At 40.2% G+C, this 27886-nt stretch overlaps 1 protein-coding gene and 1 non-coding gene across 2 annotated transcripts; both read left to right on the top strand.

Moving 5' to 3' along the window:
- The first annotated feature begins 573 nt into the window (after positions 1–573).
- spag17 (sperm associated antigen 17) lies at positions 574–27549 on the top strand. The gene is made up of 49 exons (XM_061710189.1): positions 574–686; positions 2154–2294; positions 2508–2567; positions 2910–3038; positions 3203–3353; positions 3629–3841; positions 4045–4205; positions 4369–4515; positions 5408–5483; positions 5599–5717; positions 5892–6092; positions 7109–7213; positions 8149–8299; positions 8395–8607; positions 8762–8799; positions 8919–9032; positions 9278–9432; positions 9601–9710; positions 10122–10192; positions 10883–11113; positions 11229–11343; positions 11483–11617; positions 11778–11888; positions 12072–12184; positions 12294–12396; positions 13205–13368; positions 13948–14062; positions 14148–14302; positions 14468–14612; positions 15158–15297; positions 15523–15708; positions 15930–16066; positions 16241–16371; positions 16544–16668; positions 16772–16960; positions 17163–17276; positions 17535–17586; positions 18031–18172; positions 18266–18316; positions 19983–20076; positions 20157–20268; positions 20387–20426; positions 20558–20622; positions 20939–21075; positions 23181–23359; positions 23565–23625; positions 23794–23938; positions 24167–24301; positions 27261–27549. Exons 1-48 carry the CDS (start codon positions 597–599, stop codon positions 24292–24294), a joined length of 6060 nt encoding a protein of 2019 aa, XP_061566173.1. The 5' UTR covers positions 574–596; the 3' UTR covers positions 24295–24301; positions 27261–27549.
- Positions 6229–6299, top strand: trnag-gcc (transfer RNA glycine (anticodon GCC)). Its single transcript has one exon. It is a non-coding gene; the product is annotated as a tRNA-Gly (tRNA).
- Positions 27550–27886: the final 337 nt, after the last annotated feature.

The following is a 27886-nucleotide window of genomic DNA, read 5'->3' as shown; positions in this document are numbered from 1 at the left end:
GAAATAAAAGGTAAAAATCAAAAATACAAATAAAAATAAAAAGGGCAGTGCCATAAAACGAATTATATGAATACATTCTGAAATAATCTGTAGTTAATCTATATATATATATACAGTATATATATATATATATATATATATATATATATATATATATATATATATATATATATATATATATATATATATATATATATATATATATATATATATATATATATATATATCTCTCTCTCTATATATATATATATATATATATATATATATATATATATATATAGATTAACTACAGATTTTTTTTTTTAAACTTTCGCAGTCCATATTATTATTATGTTGCTACTATGAAAAGTAGTTCTTCATTCTTTTACTGTGAAAGTGTAACGGAAGTGTCCCCTGAAGCTGTACTTGTTGGTTACTATGGGCAACGAAAACATTATATGCTTTTATTGTGAAAGTGTAACGGAAGTGTCCTCTGAAGCGGTACTTGTTGGTAACTTACTATGGCAACGAAAACATTATGGATGGCGACTCAGGCTTGATAGTTAACATTACAGCTTAAACGTTTGAAGTCCTTGGAAGTTATTTCATCCATTGTAATGCCACCAAAGACAGCTAAAACGACTAAAAAGCCCAACAGTGCTGGAGCTCCTGCTGGTGTTGATGTGGTCAGTGCGCAGTTTGAAGAGGTTTGTCATTTCACCCACTTCTGTTTGTGGTTGTACCACAAACAGTACACAATTACAAGTACAAGTACAAACAATTTACGTATATTAGGTGTGTTGAAAACATATGTGCTGTAAAAACATTTTTGACAAAACTGACAAACTTCAGCAGCTTTCTTGTGTCAGGTGCTACAGCGTTGGCAAGTTCGGCGTCAGTTAGGATATTATTCTTCATTTTTTGTCGATATTGATTAATGTTCAGCACCAAATGGGTTAAGAAGACCTGAGATGAAGACATGAATGACAGTGTAAAGCTGTTTTTTTTTGTTTTTTAAAGATTTTTTTGGGCTCTAGTGGCCCTTTATTGGAGATGCTGGAAGACTGGAAAGGGGTAGAGAGAGAGAACGGGGAAGACACGCAGCACAGGTGCGCAGGCTGGATTCGAACCCGCGACCGCTGCAGGAGGAGGACTGTAGCCTCAGAGGCTATATATATATATATATATATATATATATATATATATATATTTTTTTTTTTTAGCATTTTATCTTGAAGGTTCAGACTTCCTGAAAAGACGTTTCAAGTGAAACGTGAAAAGTGAAAAGAAGTCATAATAACATATAACTGCAGAATACAAACCTGATTTTCACGGGGTTTTTTTTTCTGCAAACGTCATACATCTAGACATGATACCGGACACATGTCTATCCATAAACATCTCCATATATAAAAATCTATATACATATACATATATATATATACACATATACATCTATATATATATATATATATATATATATATATATATATATATATATATATATATATATATATATATATGTATATGTATATATATGTATGTATCTCACAAACCATATTTACACATTTGCTAAAAGCCCTGAAAGAGGACTGCTTAGCAGAGCTTCTTCCTCCCTTTCTGCAGGTCAAGAGAGGTGAGTTTGGTAATGTGGTGTAGCCTTATTTTTAGAAACACTGACAAAACCAATGACAACAAGTTGGAAAAGTGGTTGTTGATGCCAAACTGTGTCTCCTCAATGTGTTCCCAGAGCTGGAAAACAGAAAACTGACACAAATACTGTAAGGTAATATTCTATTCACAAAATACAACCAATAATAATGTAGAATCTTACTTGTGAAAAGTAATCCCCCGATCCCTGGTCGCAATTGTTCGCCAATTTGTACAGGAATACGCGGCACAGTGCTCTGGCATCTTCAACCCTGTTCTGTCTTATGCTGTCGTATGGGTAGGATGACCGGTCCAAGACTACTATTTCTCGCGCCCCAGCGGTCGATGAGGCGTCTATGTTTATATGTCTATGGTTTTGGTGACAAAAATGTCATAATTGAAAGCTTCCAATTAGAAGCACATACACTCTTGACTGTAAAACGTTTTTTAAATTTAGTCACAGCTCATGTTCAATTGAATTGAATTCAATTCAATTCAATTCAATTCATGTGTCTCCTACTCAGGACTTGGGGCAGGCGTGCGTGTCCCTGGTGGCTGGGGGGAGTCCAGAGGAGGAAGAGCTCATCCAGGCCTTGACTTTGGCTGTTCAGCAACCACAACGCAAACTTTTCACCTTATTAAGCTGGGACAGCGTCCGTGCAAAGGTGTGTATTGTTCTTTTTACTGACTTTTGGACCAAAATGGTATCAAATGGCATTTTTTAACATAGGCTGACAACAATATGATTGGCTGATTGGATGCATGACACCAAATCAGTTGTGGCAAATGTGAATCATATTTAGCTATTAACTTAATGAATTGCTATAAATGTAGACTTCACACCTGCTGTCATGTCAAATGAAACATTTTCTTCACAGATTCTTACACTGGGAAAGTCCAATGCTAAAAAAGGTGCTGATGTTGGAATATCTTATGAGGTAGGATATATATACATACATATGTATATATTTTCCAGTAATAAATATTCACATTGAAGTAAGACCTAATATTTTGTAATTTTGTTGCTTATCAATGTCCTAATGTCCTAATGAGTAGAATTTCGTTATGAGACTACATGGTCTAATTAGACCAATCAGAAGACACTCAACTGAGCTAATCCTAAATGAGTTATATCTTTGGCATAATCAAACATTTTCTGAAATGTCTCTCACTATAAGAAATGATGACAGCCTTTTGGAGTTATGCTGGGTGCAGAACTACCCTAGAGGTACAAAAGGTTAAGATATGGTGGCCACTTCAAAGTATATGCGTTTGTGAAGGTTGCAGAGTCTGCAACGGCGCTGCTGGAAGCCGGAGAGGAGATTCCCTGTGACCTGATGGCAACAATACTGAAGTCGCAACTGCTACAAATCAAAGCCACTGATAAGCAGCGGAGGGAGGCTGAACAGGTGAATATCACTTCATAGAAGTCATTGTGTCCGTTTTGTGACGGTACAGACCAGAAATAAATGTTATGTATTACTGCAAACAATAGTTTGATGCTAAACTGATTAGATCCTCCTCAGATGTGTGTGAATGTGTATGTGTGTGTGCTTTTTCTAATAAACCTTAGCTTAAGACTAAAGAAGGACAAAAAACCACTAAGGATGCGACCAAGGCCCCTAAGAAAAAGGGAAAGGATTCATCCTCTGCTCATGAACCTTCCAAAGAGAAGGAGACCAAACTCAGACGCAGGGATGATGTTGATCCACCCATATTCAAAGGTACAATATCTGGCTAAACCCAACTGTGGTACAGGTTTATAAAAAACTAATTAAAATTGATTTTTCTTTGCTTCAACTGCAATGGCAGTTAAATTGATCATGATCTATTTTTAATTGGTAGTGGAGCATATTACCTTGTAGTGATTAGATATCTGAACAGCATCATAGCAGATACTTGTACAGGTCTAAGTTTACATGAATCATAGCGTGTGTGTCTACAAATGAGATAAGATATTGGCATCGAACAACTAACATTTTGTTGTTTATCTCATAAGATGACGAACCAGAATGTGGTCCTCAACACTACATTCTGTTGGTGGGCTTTCACCATTTACATCTGATTTGGATGCTGGATGGCATTGGTGTACATGTGGCAAATGTCATCAAACTGTGCTCAGAGCAAACCCAAACCTTTGGGGACCAGCAGGAACAACACAGCTGTGAGGAAATGGAGCAGCGTCAAAGGCCTTCTCCGGTTTTGGATGCAGGTTAGGGGTCTTCAGTAAATACTGAATGTGTGACATTTTGTTTTATTTTTTATTTTGTTGGGATTTTGCCAACTTTTCTGCAAATGGAAGAACAGGAAATCTATAGTATCATATGTATGGTTTCAAAATGATAAGTCAACCAATATTTTGTGTATTTATTGTTTTTTGTTGTCAACATTATATCCTCTTTTTCTCTGGTGTAGATCTGACTGTGCAGGCCATGGAGCTGGAACTATTCTGGTCAGGTCTGAGATCAGTTCTAGACTGTGGCCCGCCAGACTCCAAGCTCCATGATGTGGTTCAGCTAAGCTACACTGTCCCACATCTTATTCTTCCCCTACCAACACGGGATCCTGACGCTATGGTGATAAGGGACAATCCTTCTTTCTTCATTTATCTATTCTTATTATGTTCATTTTTGTGCTTTATTATTCCTTCAGAAGCTTTGTCTCTGTTCATTATCTGTTTTCATAGTGTCTGGATCCCAATTGTTTTATCTAAATCCTTGTATGTATGCATGTGTCCAGCTGGAGTTGGGAAGCCAAATCTTTGAGGGTGTGGCCAATCTCATCTACGATTGTCTGGACTGGCGTAAGGACCATCAGCACTATCGTGACAACGTCAGGCTCATCACAGTACCCGCTGTTCTTCCATTCGATTCAGAATCTGCAGAGGTGAATGTGTGTGTATATTATATATGTATATATGTGTGTGTGTGTGTGTGTGTGTGTGTCTCTCTATCTATCTATCTATCTATCTATCTATCTATCTATCTATCTATCTATCTATCTATCTATCTATCTATCTATCTATCTATCTATCTATCTATCTATCTATCTATCTATCTATCTATCTATCTATCTATCTATATATCTATCTATATATCTATATATATATATTTAGCTCAGAGGCTCCTCCTATAGGTGTGGAGGTGTGAAGTGACAAATATGCCACATTCAAGATTTACTCTTGCTCATTTTCCCTTCCATCATGACATTTATAGTCTCTTAATCACCTCTGCCATGATGTGCAAAGTAGCTCTGCGATCTCGCTCCATCTTTATTGATGTGTGTCTTTATTGTGCCGTAAAGCAACGTGCAGTTGTCCCAGGAGTCACTGGCAGAGTCTGTGCTGTCGAGTCACTAGACAGGTAAATCATGGTAGATCGATTTTTTAGTCAACAAATCCTACAGGTTAACGTTCATGGTCATAACTATCTGGCTAAATGATTTAGAGGTGCTGTGTGTTATGTTTTGCATGACAATAATGCCACACTAGTTTATGGATTATGTAGAGAATACAAGCAACATAGCTGAGGGTAATTTACAGCAACTAAAAACTCTAGTAAGACAAACTTAGCTCAGTGCAAAGCAGCTTTTGACCATCATAGCAAATCGAACACAAAATTATTAAAAGTTGGATGTGCTCAGTTATGATAATCTGAAACGTAGACTAATTGGACGAAAAAAATCAGCACTTTCCCACTGAAGGGCAAGTCACATTTTTTTATATTTATTGTGTGGTTTCAGTTGTGAAAGCTTTAACTTTCGTGTTTTGTTGTGCAAGGTTGTGCAAGCTGTTGTCCCTAAGACCCCACGCTCCAAGATAAAGTCAGCCCAAAAACAAAGCCAGTCAGACCAAGGTTACACTTCTTTACTTCTTTGCAGTTTATTATGACATAAAATAGTTTTTTTTACCTAAGAATTCATGAATACCTGAGTGTGTCTTCTCTCTTGTCCTCTCCTCTGTGTGGGCAGAGACCAAGGTGCCAGGTCTTACTACAGATGTGGACATGTGTTACTATAACGCTCTACTGGACCGGATTCCTCCTGAGGCCTGCTCTGTGCCCTTAATCTTAAACTGTATGCTGGAGCAGGTATGTGGGTACTACTAACATCTGCTGTTGGTGAAAAATACACTCAGCACTCAGAGATAATTTAACTTTCTTATTGTAAATAACAAATCCTATTACAGGCTATACAGCTTGTGCTCTGCTGTTCTTTCCTTGGCTTATTACTTTTTTAGCATGCATGTATATTTCTGTGTGTAGGTGGTGGTTAACACGGACCAGTCTTCACCCCCCACGCCCTGTACAGCTGAGGGGCCCAATCCTGCAACTGGCCCCTGGTCAGATTATCAGCGGGTCAGCTGCATGCTTGAAAACTTCCTGCCTCTTATACACACAGAAGAGGAAAAAACACGCATGCTAGATAACCTCTTAACTACTCTGCAGAAGACAGAAGACAAAACGGTACAGCAGCACGTTCTGAAATGCATATTTTTCTCCTGTCAGGGGTTGCCAGAGCATATCTTTTATCTCCATTCTACCCTCATTTGGCATTCAGGAACATATTAAAGCACGTAGTATGCATACTAGAGTATGGACAGCATTGGTGGTTCAGTGGTAGAATTCTCGCCTGCCACGCGGGAGGCCCGGGTTCGATTCCCGGCCAATGCAGTACTCCTTTTTTTTTTTTTTTTTTCTCCCCCTCTGCTGTTAAGAGGTATGTGTAGCTGACAGAGGACGTAAGCGGCTCATGTTTCAGTGGGCAGGCCCTCACAGCCAACCGAGAGCCAATCCCTGTCTTCTATTAGCAAGATCAAGCAGGCGCTGCAGCACAGAGCAGAGGGGGGAGGATGGGTGGAGATGCGTGGTTTACACTCAGATATGCGAACCTCTTGGTTCCTTGAGCAGAGGCAATATCTGAGAGGAAGCTGTATTATATGTGTATATATATATATATATATATATATATATATATATATATACATACATACATATACACAAACAAACACATCTACACGCTGTGCGTTTGTAGGAAAAAATACAGTGTGTTTGTGTGTGTCTACATGTTGACCTACCCTTGCATGTCCAGGAGATGGTGCTATAATTCAAGATAGACAGAAATTGGTTACATTTGTCAGGGGCTCTTTCTTACATCCACTGCAAGACATGCATACACTACATACATTATATTAATTGACGGGCCCTGACATTAAGAAGTCGCACCCTTGACATCGATGAATGAAAAAAGCATTCATCGACTGTAGCAGCTTCCACAACTGGGCCACACAAAAACTGCTTAAGAACCTGACAAAAATCTGACCCGTTCACCTGGTCTACAAACCCTGGGATTTATGAAAGCAAACCAAATTGATGCATGGATTCATTCTGAATGTGAACTGTCTGCTAATGAATTGGGTTGCAAAAGCCAGAGTCATTTTTCAGTAATACTCTGACTTCTTCTTGTTTGTCTTCTGTGTTAGAGGTTAATGGAGAGGTTTGGAGGTGGAGAGACCCAGAAGGAGTCAGAGCAGACTCAGGTTATCAGACACCACGATGAAAGAGCACAGCGCTTGAAGGACGTCTCTGTGAGTTCTTTATCTTTGTTTATGCCTTGTGGAATTCAGATGTTTAATTTAGGGGAAAAATGAAATCGACAGAATCACTACTCCTGCAATCAACACCATATGTGGAGGGGTTTGTGTACCCAAATGATCTCAGGAGCTATGCTGTCTGGGGCAGTCCATCCTGCTAGTGACTCCCGAGTCAAACTGAGGTAATTTCAGTAGGTTCATATGAACAAGATGGATCAAGCAAGGCAGTATCCCTCCCCGGTTAAGGGTTTAAATCACCCCACATGGAAGTAAGGCCGGAGAGAGAAGCTGCATGGAGGTAAGCGCATGGTGACTGGGCCTTTTACCTATGGGATCCGTCTGGGCTCAGCCACAATGAGTCACATTGGTTCACCTTCCTGTTGGCTCCCCATCTGCAGGAAGGGCCACATATTTTAGGTGCAGTGTGATTTTGGAAACAGCTGAAGGTGTGGGCTTTGGTGTGCAAACCCTTTGGTTTTCAAAATTGGCTTTTTAGACATGGAATGTACCCATTTTGATGAGAGAGTAACCTGAACTTGCGCGTTGGGATGACGAGACGAGATATAGAGATACAGAGTCACTATGGCTCACAGCGTGAGCTCCTGAATCAGCCTCGAGAGGCTCGACTTCTGTCAACTGATCGCCACCTGGTGGTTGCTTCGATCAGATAGATGAGGAGGATGCTGGACAGACAGAGGACCAAACACGGAGTGCTTTGCTGGGAATATGTCTTTAACTCCCACATCCCATAGAACTACAGCCATGTTACAAGAGAGGCGGGAGAGCATTGGGTCCAAATGAGCTGTGTTCTACACCTCTGGGGCAGTAGACCTGAGCTGTGACTGCATGCTTGTGGGTAATGAAAGAATCAATATATATAATTTAGCAAAAGTTATGTTGTATTTACACACATACACACGTCCTTGCAGGTTGCTCATGGTTTCAATCCAGCGGATGTGGAGTTGTCCATGATGAAGTTTTCTCCAGTCTGGGATCTGATTCAGTCTGAAACTAAGCAGAGAAGCAGCCAATCCTGTTGGATGCAAATCAAACAGCAGCTGCAACACTACTGCACAGATGGTCAGAAACTCTCTCACCTCAGCCTACCGGACCTGTTTGATGATTTGGATTCACAAGCTTTCAAATGAGGTTGTAATGTGATCCTATCCCAGCAGATAGTGTCTCATGGACGGATGTGGAGCGCCTGTTTCATCAGAGTATATTTGAGGCTATGACATTGACTACGCTGGATCAGCAGGGTGTATTACTGAATGCTGCTAAACCTCAGGGATCATTGGAATCAGCACAGCAGCAAACAGAAACAATCATCCCCTGGGACAATCCTTTATCCTACGCTAAAAAGCAGCTTCATAACCTGCAGACTAAAGGTCTGTGACGGCACATGTGAAATCACTTACTAAGATGACTCGAAACTGGCTCATATGTCCAGTTGAATAAAGAAGTCCATATCTGTGGTTTGTCTATACCATTTTTCTGACACCCATTCTCACCCATATACTTCATAATCTTTGTCTACTTTAGGTCTGATATTTCTCACTGAAGACGCCAGTAACATGGAGGTATTATTTAATTTTTTTTAATATTATTGCAATTTCTTTTTTTTTGTGTGTACTTAAAAAAGATCACGTGTTTTTGTGATTTACTTCCCAATCATTTTGGATTTTTATGACCTCCTCAGGTCAGTGGGAAAATCTGTAGCCAGCTGGATTTGTCCCACATCCAGAGCTGTAGACGGAGGTCCCTGATTGACTGGCACTATGTTGAACATCACGATGCTGCCGAGTTCCAACAGGTCGTCTGTCTTTTCTGCCTGAATGCTGTTGTTCGGTTCATGAGGGTTGTTAAACTACTGGCATGAGTTGAGGCTTAATAAAATGCTGCAGAGTAGAAGTTTTCCAGGGTCATAGTTAATACAGGAACAGTTCACTGCACAGATTATGGGGGATTTTTATTCTGCTTTTTATGTGCTTCAGCTCATGCAATTAAACTATCACAATAAAAACAGTTTTATTTGATCTTGATTTTCATTATGTGTAGGTTCTCCAGCTAGCCTCGGAGGAATACTGTTGCCTGGACACCTTTAGAGGAAGTCTTAATAACACCCTGTACATCTTTTGCCACAATCCCATGAATTCTCATCGTCAGTGCAAAGAATTCTGGGAAGTGTCCCTTCACACCGATGTGAAATTCAGGTTAGAATTTAATCTCACACTTTCAAATGCTTGCTTTGTCACCACCTCAGCTACAGTATGTGGTGCAGGTATAATCAAGGTCAAAATAGTAGCTCTTATGCACCCATGACATATTATTAAAGATAAGTGATTCTAACAGAAGTAAACATCGTCTGCTGTATTTCATAGGAACTACCTGGAGCATGTGGTAGATACCATTTCAGACTGGACTAGAGAGGAGGAATTAAAGAGAGAGGCAATGCGAATCAGCCATCAGGGCCTTGCCGAAACTCCAAAAGGTAATGTGCTGTAGGTGATGACCTAAAGCTCTGTTGATCTATCTGCTGCAGGATTACTAGTTTAACTATGTCTATCAGGAGGATGATAGTGGTGGTTCCATTTTTTTTGATTAAATAGTTTTACAGCAGCAAAGCTGTTGTTAGTGCATATTGGTTTAGTAGTGTTGTATAAAAAACAAAGAACATGAAATAAAGATATGATGATGGCATTGAGTTGGCATTTGGCTGTTTGGTTTAAAAAAACAAACTGCAAACCATGTTGCCTTGTTATTTTATTTGGTGGTAGTTGTATGTGCAAGTGAAGCTCAGTGTAATGTACTTTGTAGCTCGTATTTTAACTCCTTAAATTTTCCAAATAATTTTTCCAACACTCAAAAAAACTACTTTTTTTTTTTTTTCTCTCCGGATTAGATGAAAAGGCCGTCCGCTCTGTAGAGGAGAAGGGCACTCTGGAGCCAGTCACCAGAAAGGACTCTCTTAAGGTCAGTAACATTTAACACACACACACACACACACACACACACACACACACACACACACACACACACACACACACACACACACACAGGGAGCTCACATGATCAATAATGTATAACTAATGAACTGGAGTCTGTACCATGAAGTAAGTTTGACAAACCTGGGATGTCTTTTCACTGTGTTTTCACTTCTCTAACAATCACATCACAGTAAACAGTCTGACAACAGGACTTAATTAACTCTGTTAATAAATCCCTGGCTTCTCATTATAGCTACAAATGTCTTCAGGCAAGAGAGGCTGTGTTGGCACCAGATGATCAATCGCAACAAGCTAGCCCTGCACATTTCTCACAGGAAGAGCAAACTATAATCTTATAATTTTAAATGGGAATATATATGTGTATATATATATATATTGTGTTATCCCTTAACTTCATGTATCCTTTTTCCATTTTTTTCCTTATTGCCCTCAGCTGGGACAACAATTCAGCTGTAAAAGTCCAAGATTTACTGAGGGGTTGAATATTAAACTGTGATTAATCAAAATTTGATATAATTTTTCCATAACTCTTTCCAATCTTGAGATATTGTATCACCTAGAAATGGAACTATTATACATTCTTCGAAGCATTACCACTACTTTGTCATCTCCTTCCCTTTGACTGGTTTATGTTGTTGTGTTTATGGTCTAACAGGCCTGGAAAATTGAGCAAGAGCGGCTGAAGGAAGAGGAGATGGCAGGAAAATCAAAGAAGGAGAAGGCACCAAAAGGCAAGAAGCAGAAGGAGGACAACAAGAAAAGTGGAGCTTCACCTAGTAACAAGGAAAGCAAATTAAATAGACCAGACAGCTCCACCAAGGCTCCTACGGAGAAGAGAGAACCTCTTGAAAGTGAAATCAAAGATTTGAAAGAGGAGCCTATCAGCGTGAGGACATGCGCTTGAAACTATTAATCACTCACTCTTTACTTATAAAACAAGCGTATGAACATAGGTTCAGCCTGTTCTGTATTCTGTGTTGTTTATGTTTATATTTGTGTAGGTTTTCACGGGCTACAGCATGGATGGACAGTTGATCCGTGTATCAGGCCACATCCAGCACCTCTTCCCCTCAGACGGAGGACATATCACTGTGGAGAATGTCACCTTTTTTGAAGGTATATTCTAAAATAATTGAAATGACTTAAATCCAAGCAAAGTCAAGGTTTTGCATTTTCAAACAACAACCCAGTTTACAGTTTAGAGCTGCATCTGTAGAAATATTGCATTTAGTCACTGTCAGTGTTTTTACTCCAGGTTCCAGCATGATGAAACTAGCTGTGAAGGATAGGCATCATTTCTACACACACATCAACCAAGTTATGGTTGATCCTGCAAAGCCTCCCTCTCCGGCACAAGACAAAAAAATCACTGATCCAAAGGACTGTAAAGGTAAAAGTCATGGTCAATGCAACAGTATTAAACAGAGCCCTGTGTTTCTGTTGTATGTTTTTAGGATTGTTTGAATCAATTCTTGCAAAAATGTAAAATTATGTAAAAGTTAATGATGATGAGTAAATCATTTATGTGTGTCTTTGGTTGTCTTCTGTAGTTTCCGGACCTGTAGAGAAGAAAAGAGTGAACCAGGCCTCCCTCTCAGTAGAGCTTGATAATAAAATCCGCCTCTCGTACAGTTTCTATGGTCCCATGGGAGAATACACAGGTGGTACACATACCATGTTCAGCTTTAAAATATAATTGCATGTTGAAAAGATACTTGAAAACAGGCTAAACGTTTCATTGTTGTTTAATTTAGTCCTCTAAAATGTTGGTTATATTCAGAGCAAATACAATTACATTTTCATTACAGTACAGAAACAATATTTGTGTTCCTCCCAAAAAGCAGAAGGAAACAGCCCTCAGATCTTCACCCAGGAGCCCACCCCTCCCTCGTCCTCCACCTGTCACTCCAAGGATGCGAACCCGGAGACAGTTACCTCCAGCAGACAAACCAGTCAGGTCAGATCTCTGGAGGCCTGACTTTTACATGCATACACGAATTTGCAAAATATTGATATGTATGCGCTTGTAACCATTACAATAACAAGTGTGTGTGCTATGCCTTTAGGGGTGTGAGGACCAGCCAGATCTCCCATCAAGTTCATTCAACAGTTTAAATGTTTATGTTCCTAATGGCCTGTTCCTGCAATTCCTGCGAGACGATGCACAAGGTCAGTATTACATTTATTTTGTCTTTTCTTTATTAATGTCAAAGAATGATCACTTAAGAGTACATCGTAGGAACTGAAAGATATTTATAGCCTCATCACATGAAAAAGATTGCACAAATCAATGAAAAGACAAAAGAACTGTGAAAACTATAAGAACATCTGGGAGCGATCATTGCTATTATTCATTTATAAAAAACAAAAATAGGCCAGTGGATTGTTATATATTGAACCAATTTTCCCCAACATTAAACAAATGGATCCTGTCTGTGATATACAAATGCTGTACATGTTCATTGTTATGTCCACAAACTGATATAGACGGGTTTTCCTGAGCTAGCCATTTATGTGTCAGGGCCTTTTTTACTGGCTACCAAAAAGAAAAAATAAGTAAATGCTTGTCTTTCCTACTCCAGACCTGTGGCGTACATCCAAAGTATGTGGTTGTGACTTTGAAAGAAATGGCACATTTAAAGATATCCTGCAGGGCACGATTGATGTTTTTCCAAAATCATTTGATGACAGGACGTTCCCACATGATAATGGTTTGCGTATTGATTCCCACTGATTCTCCAACAAACATGGAGTTCTGTCGTAGTGTGGTGTCTGACATGGTCTTATAAAGTGTCTTATCAGGGTTTTCTGAAGTTAAATTAAACTGCTTGACCACTGAATTGGCAGAAAACTGTAAATATTAAACAAACAAACAAAAAGTAATATACTTTTATAAACTTTTTTGCATAACATTCCAAAACTACTTTACATTCTGTCTCAAAATGTAAATACATATCTTCTGTATCTCTGGGTCCAGAAGTACCGCCACAGGAAAGGGGTATTTTGGTGAAACAGAGTTTTCCCCTCCATGGTAGAGGAGAGAGGCCGCATCTTAAGGACACATCTCTCTCCAAGGAACAGTCCTGCATTGTCACCAGCCTCGGAGCAGTGATCCGTTGCATGAGAGACGGGTCCACAGAGGTATACACATGTTCACCTGGAACCACATATGCACTCAGGTCTACACTTCACTTTTGGAAATACAGTTTTATGCAGGCTTTCTGCAGCAGTGTGATATGCATGTCATACAACCAGGAGAGAGATGAGCACCGTTTGGCTGTCAGATGGGGGTGAGTAAATAGGATTATCTCAAGGCTTTAGGAACAAAACTTCCCACTGATGCAACATTCAGCACCTGGTGGTCTCGTGTTGTTGTTCTTAGCTTTTGAACTCAATATTTTTCTGCCCCCTGTGATGTTTAAGATCACATCACTAAGGGCTGTGGTTTCGGTTTACCTGGTAAATGACAAAGAAAGATTAAAGCAAACAATTTTATCAGAGTGGAGGCGAGTCCTGGACACATATACTTTCTAGTGTTCCAACAGAAGATGTTTGTTCAGCATTCACAGGGTTCACACAGTCATCTCTGTCTGAAGTCTCAAATGTGATACAGCAGGAAGTACAGGCTGGGGTGCAGAAATAAGAACTCATTCTTAAAATAGCTAGTATCTTTCACTTCTTAAACACGCAAGTCCTAACCTGCAGCTCTGTGGGATGTAGGTGCTGTTTGCAGATGGTTCTGTCAGTTTTAGCCAAGATTCTGGTCCAGTATGGGTGCCTGTCTCTGAGGTCCAGCGGGAAAACTCCTGTCAGGGAGCTAAGGATGCCGGGAAAGGTTAGACTGCAGCTTCTTTTTCTTCAGTGGTGGTGGAGGACTACACTTTGTTGGTCTGTTGCCATATGTTTCTGTGTATATACAGGTCGGACGTCAGTGGAGGACACAGATGCTCAGAAAGGATGGTGGCAAACTACAAGTCCATCTGGAAGTCGCATCTGCACCATCGGGACCACCCACAAACACATACCCACCACCTCTCTTCTCACCCGTAAAGAGACAGACCCCATCACCCATCAGGCAAGAATGCAGTGTATTATTTAGTTACACGAGTTATCACGCAACAGTTCTCTTCAATTTCACACACTTTTCCCAAATTTCCACATTTGCATCTGCCGTGAGGATTGAAAAGTATGTCTTGACCTCAGTTTATCACTGACTTGCTCGCACATGCGCTTATGTCAGGTCATGCTGAGCAGGGAAGATCTGGTAGTTTCTGTCCAGAACCCAGATGGATCTCGAATTGTGGAGCACGCAGATGGAACCAGGATCACCAGCCTTCTCCAAGACAGGCCACTAATTACTACAACTCCCAATCTGATGCATGCAGGTAACCAGTAGACCAGTGATTCCCAACCTGTGGGCCGCGGCCCCCTGGTGGGTATTGCAAGGTATTGCAAGTGGGCCGCCAAATCATTTCCAAAAAAGTATGATTTTTGTGGGGGGGGGGGGGGGGGGGGGGGGTATAATTATATAAAAATATACAGAATAATGTTTTAAATGTTAAAACTCAGTTATGTTTAAAATGATATTAAAAATGTTTAAATATTATTTTCATTATTTTGTTTTGTTTTCCTTCAAGTATTAGACATGTGACAAGCAAATGAGCAATAGGAACTTTTGTTATCGGTCTGACCACTTTGCAGCGGGACTGCATTGCACTTGACTTATTTACGTTTGATGCTGATACCTGAAACTGGAGTATAAAAATGGATAGCTGGCTAGCAACAGGGAGAATTAAAAAGTTCGAAGGTGGGCCGCAAACATTTTTGAGACATAAAAGTTGGCCCTGAGTTAGAAAAGGTTGGGAACCACTGCAGTAGACGATTCTCAAATGCTTTAATGGACATTTAGGTTATACCCATCCCTCTGCAGCAGTGTCCACCAAAGAGCAGGTAGTACTGGTGGAGAAGGAGGGCTGTGCCAAGGTGATGATGTACCCAGAGCGACAAGCAGCTCACATATTTTTAGCGGATGGAACAGTCATCACGGGGAACAACCACGGAGAGTATCAGGTGTGTACTTTACATACAATGTCTCAACTGTCTCTGTAGTTATAGTAGTTGTAGTAGTATTTATGTGCAGGTTTTTCCCAGTTCTGCTTGTCACAGTCTGCGTTCATATATAAAGAAAACCAGAAGACAAATCTCAGTCTTCTACAAAGCATCCTTCGAAGTTATACTGCAGAATTATAAACACACACCTGTTTGTGTCCTTGTCTTTGTGACTTTTGTCCCTAGGTGTTCCCGTCTAGCGGAGGGTTCATGCAGATCCAAACTGATGGAAGGTGCATGTACTCCTCTGACCCACTTGTGACCCACTTTGCAGAGGGTTTTACCTCCACTCACCAACCAAGAGTTTACACCATGAGTCACACGAGCAGCGTGGTCTGTGATGTCACAGACAGCGATGGGAACCACTTCCAGGTCTGTTTCTGAGATTAGAAGACGATGGGTCGTTGTGCTGTGTGGGTTTTTAAGCAGCTAGTTCTGTGAGATAGTTTAAATACGAGAGACTGTGTACTTTGTAGTCATAATTCTAACAAAACACCACTTCTAGGAACAAAACTGGAATAAATCAACATAAATAAATCACAAATCAGTTGTGTTATGTGTAAGGTTGAAGATAAAAGCAAGATATATTGCAGGTGATGGAAGATGGGCGGGTTTCGGTGCTAAATATTGGTTCCGGCCCAAACAAACTTAACTGTGATGCTGAAGACAAGGCAGAGGACAAGGAGGAGGACAGAGACATGTCCAGTCTTCACAGATATCATTGTCCCAGGTGAACTTCCAAACTCTGACTGTCCTACCTGTGTCATTTAACTCAATCAATTCTTTTGAGGGTTTCTTGTTTTATAACAATATTATCGTTGGTTAAATACCAGGATGGTCTGTCTGAGGGCGGATGGTGGAGTATTCATTGTTGCATAAATGGTTTTTGTTTTTTTTCTTGTAGGCTGTTTCTGGTGCATGAGGATGGCTCGGGTACCGAATTCCTGGGTTCTCATAGTGTGGAGGGACTGCTGCGCCAGCTTTACGCCGACCCTACCGTAGCATTGTTGAAGGAACGCCTGCCAGACAAACAAGGTGCACGTTCAAACATAATACATACAGAATTGAATTAAAGCTGATCATGCAGCTTTCAACAGCTTTTATTGTGCTATCGAGCTTTCTGGATGGAGAAATGATAAAACTAAATAAGAAATAAGAAAACAAAGCATGAACTTTAAGAGTATATTTGTGATGATGACTCTTCCAGACGAGTTTGGCATCACGGTCTTAAAACCAAGCTTCCAGAGTGTGTGGTTACCGAGGAAACAGAATCCTGACATCACGCCCCCCGGCCTCAAAAATCGCAGCTGGCATGACTTCCCTGCAGTTGAGGTTAGTCTTCTTAAACATACATTATGCTGTATATCATGTGATTTTCTCAGAGGCAAACATCAAGTGCGCGCTGATGTTGTGATTTTTCTTTTTGTTTTCATAGAAGAAGACCTCAGGTCCTCCCTTTGGAACTGACTTAGGGTTTGGTTTGACTCTGAAAGAGAAACCTGTTGGTTTCATCACACAGCGTCAGCCTGTCGGGAACTGTCCTAAAGTCCTAGAGATGAGGGAACTATACCAGCACCGGCCGTTCACCACACCACTCAAAAATATTATAGACTCACGACTGAAGGTGAAACATCCCCATTACCCTTCTAATCAAACATGTTTATCAGCCCTTAACTGTTTTAAACCTGTTCTCTGTTTGCTGTGTATGTAGTTTTGTTACAATAAGTTGGCTAAATGAATGAAAGGATATGTTTGTTCGGAGAATACGATCCAACTTCTGTAAAATATAGAAATATTGAGACTTTTGTGCTGAAATGTGACCACAGGAATACATCGAGCGTTTGATGGAGCAAGAGCAGCAATCAGAAGAGATGAAAGGGAAAGACCCTCGCACCGAGGAAGAGAGCGCCTGTGCCAGGGATCTCATCAGATTCCTGCCGGTGAATACACACACACACACACACACACACCCCCACCCACACACACACACACGCACACATAGAGTTGACAAAAAATATAATATCATCCATAGCAGGAATATTTCCCTGTGCTGAGATATTAAGCTACTGCTGTATGATATGGATGCTTCCTCAGACTGCTCGCTGACATTTAGAAAATACCAGCACATGATATGTCTACAACTCAAATATGGATTTTAAAAATCAAATATGTGTGTGTATATAACTTGGACTTTGTAGTCCTTTGCAGAGGAAGATGTTGCCAGCCACGCCGTTAATACCAAGATTCCAGGTGGGTAAAGCTATGGAAATGACTTTTCAGAATCAGAATCTCTTTATTGGCCAAATGTACAATGTACACAGGGATTTTACCTGGTTTAACATGAAATAAAGTGAAATTAGCAAGAAAGAAAAGAACAATATATAAAATTTAGAAAAAATGTGAAAGCTGAGGAAAAACAGGCAAGACATGGCAATGCAGAGATGTTTTAAGTGTCTTGGGGAGTGGCGGGGGGGTAGGGATCTGAGAGGTTTGTTCAGCAGGGAGATGGCCGGGGCCTTTTCTACACAGATTTTATTTTTAAATGTAATTATCATGGCCATAATAGAGACACTGGTTTTCAAGTGAAATACTATGCTTTTATACTGGTGTTGTATGTGTTTTAGTGTTGCGTAAGGGGCCAGAGCATGTTGTAGAATGTGTGCTCTGTTTACTTTCTTCTCTGATTATCTGCAGCGGATGTGGAGCGTCTGTACAGCCAAGCGATCGGAGCCTCAGCTGAGCAGTCAGATGTTTTAGAGGACTCCAACACAGGGACTACTGACAGTCTGGATACCACAGGGACTACTGACAGTCTGGATACATCACAAGAACTAAAGTAAGTGCTGTTGAGATGTTAGTGAGAACTAAAATAAGTGATTATAATAATAATTAAATATTATACTGTTAATCTACTCTCTCTTTTTTCCAGTTTTTGTAAAAGAAAGGAGTTGAAATGGACTGAAAGACTTGCCAAACACAGGTAGACAGAATATGTGTAGAAGTCTTTATACGCAAGTCAGAATTTTAGATGTAATTTTTGGAAATTTCCCCTCTGGGGGACTATTAAAGGATTTCTTATCTTATCTTAATAGTTCTGTTTTCAGCGGAGCAAATAAAAGATAGCAATTCAGGAGGACATCATTTCATGTGTCTTATTGCTTCACTGACAATGGCCGGGTTTCCCAGATCAGTTAAGTAGTTCTTAACAGCGAAAGACTTCTTTCAAACCTTCTTAAGGAGCCTGTGAAAGAAAATCGCGTTTCCCAGAGTCGCTCTTAGCTTAAGTATCTCTTTCATTAAGAAGGAAATGAAAGATGCTGCTGACCCAGTCTTTACAACCATCTTAGTGAACAAAGACTCACAGATCCAGCCGCGTCAGGCAAATCAATATCACACCAAGCAATGAGATATTAAAACAATGCACCCCGCACAAGTTTTGATCTATTTTATACTTTAGATTTATATTGTTTAGCATTTATTGGTGACAGCAAAGGGGAAAAAAAAAGAAAAATAAGGAATAACAAGTGTGTTCCTGTATATGCTTTATGCATTACGCACAAATAAAACGATCATCATGAATATCATTTATTTGATGATTTGGCTGCTATAAAGCATGTTCTCGCTGCAAATCAACCGCGTCACCGTGCGCGAAGCAGAACTGTTTTTATGAACGCATTCGTGCGTCAGCACTTCAGTCCCCTGGACGTGTGTCGGACCGGGCTGTCCAGGCAGCCGGGACACCGATCCTCCTGCGCCGTGCCCGAGCGCATCTATGTGATGACAGGGAAGCAGCAGCTGATCAACGGGATCCTTTGATGAATCGTTCATTACAGTCTCAAATATAATCAATGGTGTCGGTTTATATTAAAGAATCTTTTTGCCCAGAAGAAAAAAGAGCGAAGACAACGACCCATAACTATTTTCTTCTCTTGAAAAAAACCCACCTGCGGGATGCAGCAGCATCAGAAGAGCAGGAATACGTGCGTGGCGGGGATGATCTCTGCAATCTGAAGCCCTCTATAATTGTAAAAAGAATTTCACTTATCACGGGTTCTTTTTGGAACATAACCCCTGCGAAAAACCAGAGATCGCTGTAATTCCACGTTGCGATTTGCAAAACTCGCCTTCTCTTGGCTCATGTTTTTGAATGCACACACACGCCCACCACGTTTCCTCCCGGTTTCTGCGTGTGGGGAAAAAAAGCCTCACTGTAGCCAGAAATAACGGAGTAACGCACCGTTTGGATGAAAAAGGGTCATTGAATTATATTTATCATCTTAATTTTTCATTATAACGCACAGTCAGCAGGGAATTAGTGCGTTAGGTAGCAGTGCTGCGTGTGAAAATGCGCTGATAGTGATCGGTGATCGATTTGCCTGGCATCGATTGATTTGGTTTCAGAACCGTACAGCTGCTCCAAAGAGCTTCTGAAAGAGCGAAACTAAAGAACGGTGTTAAGAAGTCATCTGGGAAACACCCATATCTTAGGGTTCTCTCTTAGTTCAAACCTTCTTTGAACCTCTCTTAAATCCTTAAGAGAGGTTGGATCTGGGAAACCCGGCCAATATCATTGTGTGACTGCACTGAAACTGACTAGCAGTGGACTCGTCAGTAATTTACCCACTGTACTTGGATGTGTGTTTTAGACAGGAGCTCAGCGAAGAGAAGACATGCAGAGAATCTCTGAGAGCGGAGAACATTGTTCCTTATTTCCACCCAGAAAACATACCATCATACCAGGTAATATAGCTTTTGATTTGTACTTTTTTGTATGTGATTGCAACAAATATGCAGCATTGTTGTTTTGTTTTTTTTTCCAGAGTCTGTTTCATGACCGATCACCTGACATGTGGAGTCTATCCATGGACCCCCCACCGATCCCCAAGTCAGACAGTCCTAATCTCCTTGTCACTGATTCCCCAGAAAAGAACAGTAAGTGATCGTACAATCAAAAATTATTTTAAACATTGTCTACACGGACATATATAAAGCGAGGCTGATTTAAACTAACTAAAAAAAGGATTTAACTACATGTGTTTTGTTACTACAGCCTCACGACCCTTAAACCCAACTCCCTCTCAGTCAGAAAGGTAATAAAGGACGTTATGTAATTGATGTTTTGTTTAATTTATGCTTTTTGCACAGATATATTGAGTCACAGAATATATCTATCTAACTTTAACATTTGATACTGCCATGATGATGAGCATGTCGTTTTTAGTCATACCGCAGGAGCTGACAGGATGCCTGATATCAGACCCACCAACCCCACACCTCAGACGGCTGGTTTGTTACCTGTTTTTTTTACTCTTTAATAAATAAGTGACATTCCTCGTTGCGTAGAATATTCCGGTAGAGTATATAAAATACCTCAAGCCTACGTTTTTCATTTTACATGGAAATAACAGAGCTATAGAGTAGTGCTATTAGTCAGGGTTCATGTACAACATATTTCAGTAGTACTGGAAGAGAAAGACAGTTTTATTTAACAGGCAAGAAGATGCATTAAAGCTGTTCCGTTTTCAGAACAAGTGAAGTTTGAATTCCTGGCTGGATGTGTTGCAGCTATAAATGGATGTGTTTGTGTGTGATTCATGTCCAGGTGAAAGCAGTGTGAGGGCTTCCCCGAGGCACTGCAAGTCAGTCCTGGTGGATGTGACTGGAAAGCCGAGACGGACCAAAATCAGACTGCCGACCTGCATCCTCGACTCCAAACCCTGCAGCATGCCAAACCAACATGTAAGTATAGCACGCATTAAAACGAAAAAAAGATCAGAAACATATTATTGCATGTAGAAGCTTTGTTTTCCTAAAAGCTTTTCATGCAGAGATGCAAATTGGGTGTTTAATATTTATGTCACGTTTAAGATCATTTTTCTGTAAAGTGATCTTTCTTAAACTCACACACACATTTATTACTGCTATTTGCGATTTGTACATTATTCATTAAGAGAATATTACAGGATCAAGTTGACATCAGGCCAGGGCAACCGCCGGTCCTTAAAAAGTCTTCAATAGCCTTAAATTCCATTTTCCTAAAATAAGGCCTTTACATTTTTTAATTTGTCTTAAATGGAGATGGTTGTTCATGCTTTTATTTCTTCTCGCTTAGATTATTGTAATTCTCTTTTTACCTGTTTAAATCAGACCTCCCTAAATCGTCTCCAAACTGTCCAGAATGCAGCAGCCCGGCTTCTAACTAGTAGTAGTAAGAGAACACACATCACTCCAATTTTATCCTCTCTTCACTGGCTTCCCATTAAATTTCGCATCCATTTTAAAATACTGGTGCTAACTTTCAGAGCTTTGCATGGCCAAACACCACAATACATCGCTGACCTCCTCCTACCTTATGCGCCAAATCGGGCTCTTAGATCAGCACACCAATCGTTACTGTCTGTCCCTCAAACTCATTATAAATCCAGAGGTGACCGTGCTTTTCAAGCTGTTGCGCCAAAATTATGGAATGCTCTACCTTCACAACTGCGTTTTCTAGAATCATGTGAAGGCTTTATGAAGCAGCTGAAAACGTTTTTATTCAGACAGGCTTTTGGTTAACCTTTCATTTATTGTGTCTCTGCGTTGCTGCTATGTTTTTAATGTGCGTTGCGACTATGTTTTTAACATGCCAGCCCAGTGCTGTTTTCTGTACCTTGTTAATTTTATCTAGGTTTTTATATATATGTATACTATTGGTATCTTTTCTTTTTAATCTCTTTTAATTTGTGTGCCTTCTTTTAATGTAAAGCACTTTGTGATTTTATATCTGTGAAAGGTGCTATATAAATAAACTTTACTTACTTACTTACTTACTTAAATCTCAATCCAAGAGTGTTAATTTTTGAATATTAATTTTAGAGGAAATGTATCCAGTCATCATTAAAAAATGTACACTTTGAAAAGGAAAAGTTTATTTAATCGTTTTGAGGAGAATCTCCTGTGGAGGTTCTTTAACAGTTGTTAGACGAGCTTGCTTGAAAATGCCTCAGTCAGTGTTGCCAGATTGAGCGGGTTTCCGCCTAATTGGGCTTCATTTGACTTTGGGCTGAAAAATATAGGACTGGGCAGGTTGATAAATTTGGGCTGCTTTTCCTGGTTTTTACAAAATATTTAGGAGATATTATTAACAAAAAAGATGCCATTATGGCAAAAAGTAGAAATTTACACAATAAACGCACTGATAATTTATTTGCTTTAATCTACTCAATTTAATTATAGTCTTTGTTTGGAGGCTGAACTTTTTTTTGCTATTTAGTGGTGTTGTGAAGCTTCATTTGCTTATGACTTGAAATGTATTAGGCATTTAATAATTTACGGTTTTAACATAGAGCATGTATGATTTGGGCTGGTTTTTCATTATTTCGGCGGGTTTTACATCGTGTTTGGGCTGGAACCTGTCAGCCAGATCTGGCAACCTTGACCTCAGCGCATTTCTTAGTCTGCGTAGTCTCGAGACAAGGCAAGCAAATACGGGTAAATGTAAATTTGGGTTCAGTGTGTGACTGTCTTTTTGGTCTTAAATTTTGTTTGGAAATTGTATTAAAAAGTCTTAAATTTAACTTGGTCAAACCTATAGACACCCTGTAGGCTACCTTTACGTGTTAATATCTTCCCAGTTTAATAATAGTGTTAATAGTAATTGCAAATAATAAAGAAGATAACATTTATATCTATCAGTCCATCTGAGTCCTGGTCCTGTTTGCATATGAAGCCCTGTAATCACATTAGTAGAGACTGAGTTTACTGAACTGTGATTTACGGTTCCACCTGTACGTAGTGCACACTGGATGTCAGGGTCACCTTTTCACCTACACACAGAAGATTGTTTTCGTGTTATGTTTCAGTTCCTGTCAGTGGAGGAGCCGGTGAGGAGGAAGTGTCGAACAGTTTCTGTTAACGATCCCAGGGGCCCAGTGAGAGGCTTCCAGCTTCTCCCGTCCAGCGTTGACTTTGGCACGGTGCAGGAAGGCACCTCCTCGACCTTTACGGTGGTCATGAGGAATGTGGGCGTTGACACATGGAGGTACGGCGCCAGACAACAAAGGGATGGGTAGATGAGAGGCAAAGGTGAACAAATAAAAATGGATCCCCATGTGTTTTAAGGTGTTAGGAAAAAGAAGAAAAGAGATCTGTGAATCGGTGGGAGCAGATTGTGGGTCACCTTCAGCTCTACAGGGAAAACTTTGACCTGTAGCAATGTGGGGCTTATTTTCATCTGTCTCCTCCAGGTTCCAAGTGAAGCAACCTCCTCTTGCAACAGGCCTCCGTGTCATCTATAATCCTGGACCTGTAGGTTTCCACCTGGTTAAGTTTCTATCACATTTAACACATTTTGTTTGTAAGCTGTGAATATAATTAATTTTTTTTTTTTTTTTGTCATGAAAGAGTCAGCTAACCACTAGGAAAATACTGAAAAAAGGATTTCCTGAATGCATTTCCAGTGTACTGTCCCTCTAGGTTCCTGCAGGTTTGCACGTTGAACTTAAAGTCCAGCTGTTTGCCAGCTGTGCCGTTGAAGCAGAAGGAGAGCCAAAGCAGTGCATCTCCCAGGACATCACCATTCATTCTGAAACAGAAATCCTCTATCTGCCTGTCACTGCTAATATCCTTTTAAAACCTAACAGATTCTTAACAATTGTGAACGTGACTTTGTCAGCAAGGAACTGAATCCGTTTTTATTACATGTAGCTGTTAAAAAGCCCTATAAAATTACATTTGGAAAAGCTTTTTTTTTAATGAAAAGAAATGTTATTGTGACTTTGCTACAAACTCAACAAGTCTCTGTAGAAGGAACCTGTAGTGATGCGTGTTGGTCCTTATATGACTGTACTCATCCTTCCCAAAAGACTACATGACCAGGAGCAGAGCAGTGCTAGAAAGAAGAGGGACCCCAGCACCTTCCAGCGTTCCCCACGGCCAGGAAATCACTCAACGATGAACCCACACCCTCCTCTTTAGACCTGTGGTAAGACTGCATGGGCGCAATTTCCACTGGGGACAGGGGGGACATGTCCCCCCCACTTTTCAAAATCAGGTTTTTGTCCCCCCCACTTTTTACAGTTTAAGAACTAACGGTAGGCTCAGTCTGTAATTGCAAATCATCAAGACACTCTGTGCGAAGGTACTGACGGCCCCGCAGCCCCGCACCCCCTCCTTCCTCCTCCCCTCCCCGCTCCCATCAGTGCTGCTCAAGGCTGATTTATGGTCCGCGTTAAATCGACACAGAGCATACGGCGTAGGGTACGCGGCGACGCGCAACGTACAGTGCGCGTAGGTTCTGCGTCAATTTAACGCGGGACCATAAATCAGCCTTCACAGACAGACAGCCAGGACGCGGCGCAGAAATGAAGAGGAGCCGGCAGCTCAGTTTAAAATCCAGTTTTGCAGCGGAACAAAAAAGCAGCAGCACTGCTGTATTGCAGGTAGGCTGTCCAGAGATGAGTAGCCAAATATTACTCAACATTACTTTATACACTATTGTTGCTAGCTAGCTAAGATGTAGACTGTGAGTGAGTGAGAGAAGGAGAACCAACACTATAATACCCCCCCCCCCCTCCCTCTCACACACACACACACACACACACACACACACACACACACACACACACACACACACACACACACACACACACACACACACACACACACACACACACACACACACACACACACACACACACACACACACACACAGAGAGAGAGAGCTTGAAGGTGACAACAAACTGCCAGGAAAAGGCTATTAGTATTGTTACTTTAGAACAATATTACTCCAAGTGAAAAGTACTTTGCTTTAAAACTACTCTTAAAAGAATAATTTATCCAAAACCTTGATTTGATTTGATTTGATTTGATTTGATTTATTTTATTTTTGTACATGTAAAAAAAAGAAGAAACAACACTTCATGAGAAGTTTAAGACAACAAAACCAAACAAGGAATTTCATCCTTCAAAACTTGATAAATTGATTTACATGTGACAAAAAAGGAGTAGGAAGAAGTGTAAACTTAAATAGGAAGAAGTGTAAACTTAAACCTTACTCAAGCAAATGTAACTGAGTACTACCCACCTCTGGTTATGTGTGTTGTATAGAGTATGGAAAGCATATTTTCCCTCTGCTGTTACTTCACTAACTGTAATGTTGGACTTACACCACAGGCTCAAACTCAGAGAGAGGCAGGGGAAAGCAGCAGCAGCAGCACTGTAGTGCAGGTAGGTTAATATGTTGTAAATGGTTAGGTGATTTTGGTTTGTTTATAAGGAAAGGAAGAAATGAACATGATCTATTTTCATATTTCATAGGAGAAATATGTGGAGACAGGCGCAAGTGAGAAGTGCAGGCAGGAACCCAACCATGTTAGCCCAAAAGTGATTGTAGAACAGCATCTCAGCAACAAAACCTTAAGATCAAGAGAAGTGGTGCTGTGAATTTCCTTGGCTCCATTATAAACAAGGAGTCAATGGAATCCTATGTTTATTCCCTATGTGCCCAAGCTTTCTAAAATGAAAAATCAAGCCTGGCCAAGAATGCAGATCCAGCATTTTCCCAAAACGGGCAAAAAAAAAAAGTTAAAAAGTGTCTAAAATAGTAAATGCATATTAAAATAATTTGTTCGTTCGCATTCACACACACACACACACACACACATAGTCTTACAAAGCCACACTGCACATCCACGCTACAGCTACACGCACACATTTACCCATCCTACTTGTGTCCCCCCCACCTCTGAAACTAAAGTTTCGCCCTTGTAAGACTGTATAAAATACTGGAGAAAATATCTCTATCCTTGCTCTGCCATTACTGAATATGTTTCAGTGCATTATGGGTAATGACATCAGCTGTCCAACATGTCTGAAGCCTACAGTAGCGGTGCATCGATTAACTTATGCAGATCAGGGGGGTTAGGGTTAGGGTTAGGGAGGCTGAGCTCTGGCTGAGGACAGTTTATTCTGTCATTAATCACGAATAAAGGAAAGAAGTAGAAAATAAGGAAGGGGAACATGTGAAGGAGATTCTCTAACTTTATCAAATCAAATTATATTTATATGGCACTTTTCATACAATGGAAAGAAGTGACATCTAGGATCTCGACGACAGTCGAAGGATGATGATGATCATACAATAGTAATGCAAAGTGCTTTAGATAATAAAATCAACATTTAACATATAAAAACTCACACACTCATGGTTAAATACACACATCTGGTCATTTTCCCACACATTCTCACATTAATCCCCCCACCCCCACCCCATATAGACATTAAAACATAATCCTGAACATCATAAATAAATACCTGGCCTGACGCTGAGGTGAGGAGCGATAGCTTGGGAATCTATCCACACCAGGAGCCCCCCCATCAATACTTATGATGGGTGGGCTTATCAGTATTATTTTATCAAAGAGCTTCTGTTTGAGTTCTGATTATGGAAACAGAGACTCTGCTAATCAGTCAACAGTATTTAACAGGCGACGTGATAATGAGCGCAGTGTTTTGTTGTACTATAGCTGCAGCCCTGTGGCTGAAGTTGGGGTTGTATCGAGGATGTGTCGAGGACACTGAAGGGTTCTTCAAGAAGCTGTTTTACCGTCATCAAGAGAAGCTCCAGCTTATTTCCTTGTTGCCTTTCACCGAGAAAAACAAGCAAAAGCAGCACAAAGTGACACTGAATTGATTTGTTTATGTCTGGCTGACAGTTACAGCTGTTCAGGTCACGAGAGGAGCTCATTGACCCAGAAAGCCTTGTCCACGTAGTGATGGGGGCAATGGCTCTGTGGTTCAACATATTTGATAAACATTGATGAATGATTGCACTTTTTATTTTTAATATTGTGTTTATTACACGTGTAGAAGGTATTGTTAGTTTCTTTCCAATGTTTAGATAAAGGGTGAATATTACTCGACATGTTTTTGTTTAATTTCAGGAGATATTAAAGGGATCTCCTAACCCTCCACCAGACAGATCTTCAATCAGATTTCACATTGCTGACTGATGTTTTATTCACATCGGGATTCTGATATTACAATCTCAATGTTGTGCTCCTGCCTATTATTTAGTTTTAACCTCTTGAACTGCTACAGTAACAGTTACATGTGTGGATGCGTCAAGGGCTACCAGTTCCTCTTTCCTGTAATATGAAATTCATACGCTGTAAGATTTTCTTTTTTTAATGCAAATAAATCTGTCAAACATCTATTTGTATGATTTTGTAATGTGCATTCTGAGTCAAATAAAAGTCATGCAGAGCTCTTCAGTTTCTCTTTGTTTACCTTAACTCCCTGTCAGACTTTAGAAAGCAGCTCTAGATCAGATTTAAGATGAAGAAGTAGTTTGATAATTAAAGGAAGATAACGAAAGCTTGCCTGCCTTAATCAGGATGGAGCCCCAGCGGATTAAAGGATGTTGAACGAGTAAGTACGACAATCAAATTCATATATGTTCTTTAAGGATTTTTTACATTTTAAATACTTTACTGTTTATCAAGAAACAGTAAGTTTGATGGGTTGTATGAAAAACAATTTAGGAATACCTTTGATGTTTTGTAAAGTA

Source organism: Cololabis saira, chromosome 20 (genome assembly GCF_033807715.1).
Source record: "Cololabis saira isolate AMF1-May2022 chromosome 20, fColSai1.1, whole genome shotgun sequence".
NCBI classification, from domain to species: Eukaryota; Metazoa; Chordata; class Actinopteri; order Beloniformes; family Belonidae; genus Cololabis; species Cololabis saira.
This window is presented reverse-complemented; position numbering and strand designations above follow the sequence as displayed.

Bases quoted from the DNA above. Each gene is read 5' to 3' on its own strand.
- spag17 (XM_061710189.1), top strand. From the start codon at position 597: ATGCCACCAAAGACAGCTAAAACGACTAAAAAGCCCAACAGTGCTGGA. The intron at 8,800-8,918 runs GTATTATTTAAT...TGACCTCCTCAG, and splicing joins AAGACGCCAGTAACATGGAG to GTCAGTGGGAAAATCTGTAG. The intron at 13,369-13,947 runs GTATACACATGT...TGTGGGATGTAG, and splicing joins TGAGAGACGGGTCCACAGAG to GTGCTGTTTGCAGATGGTTC.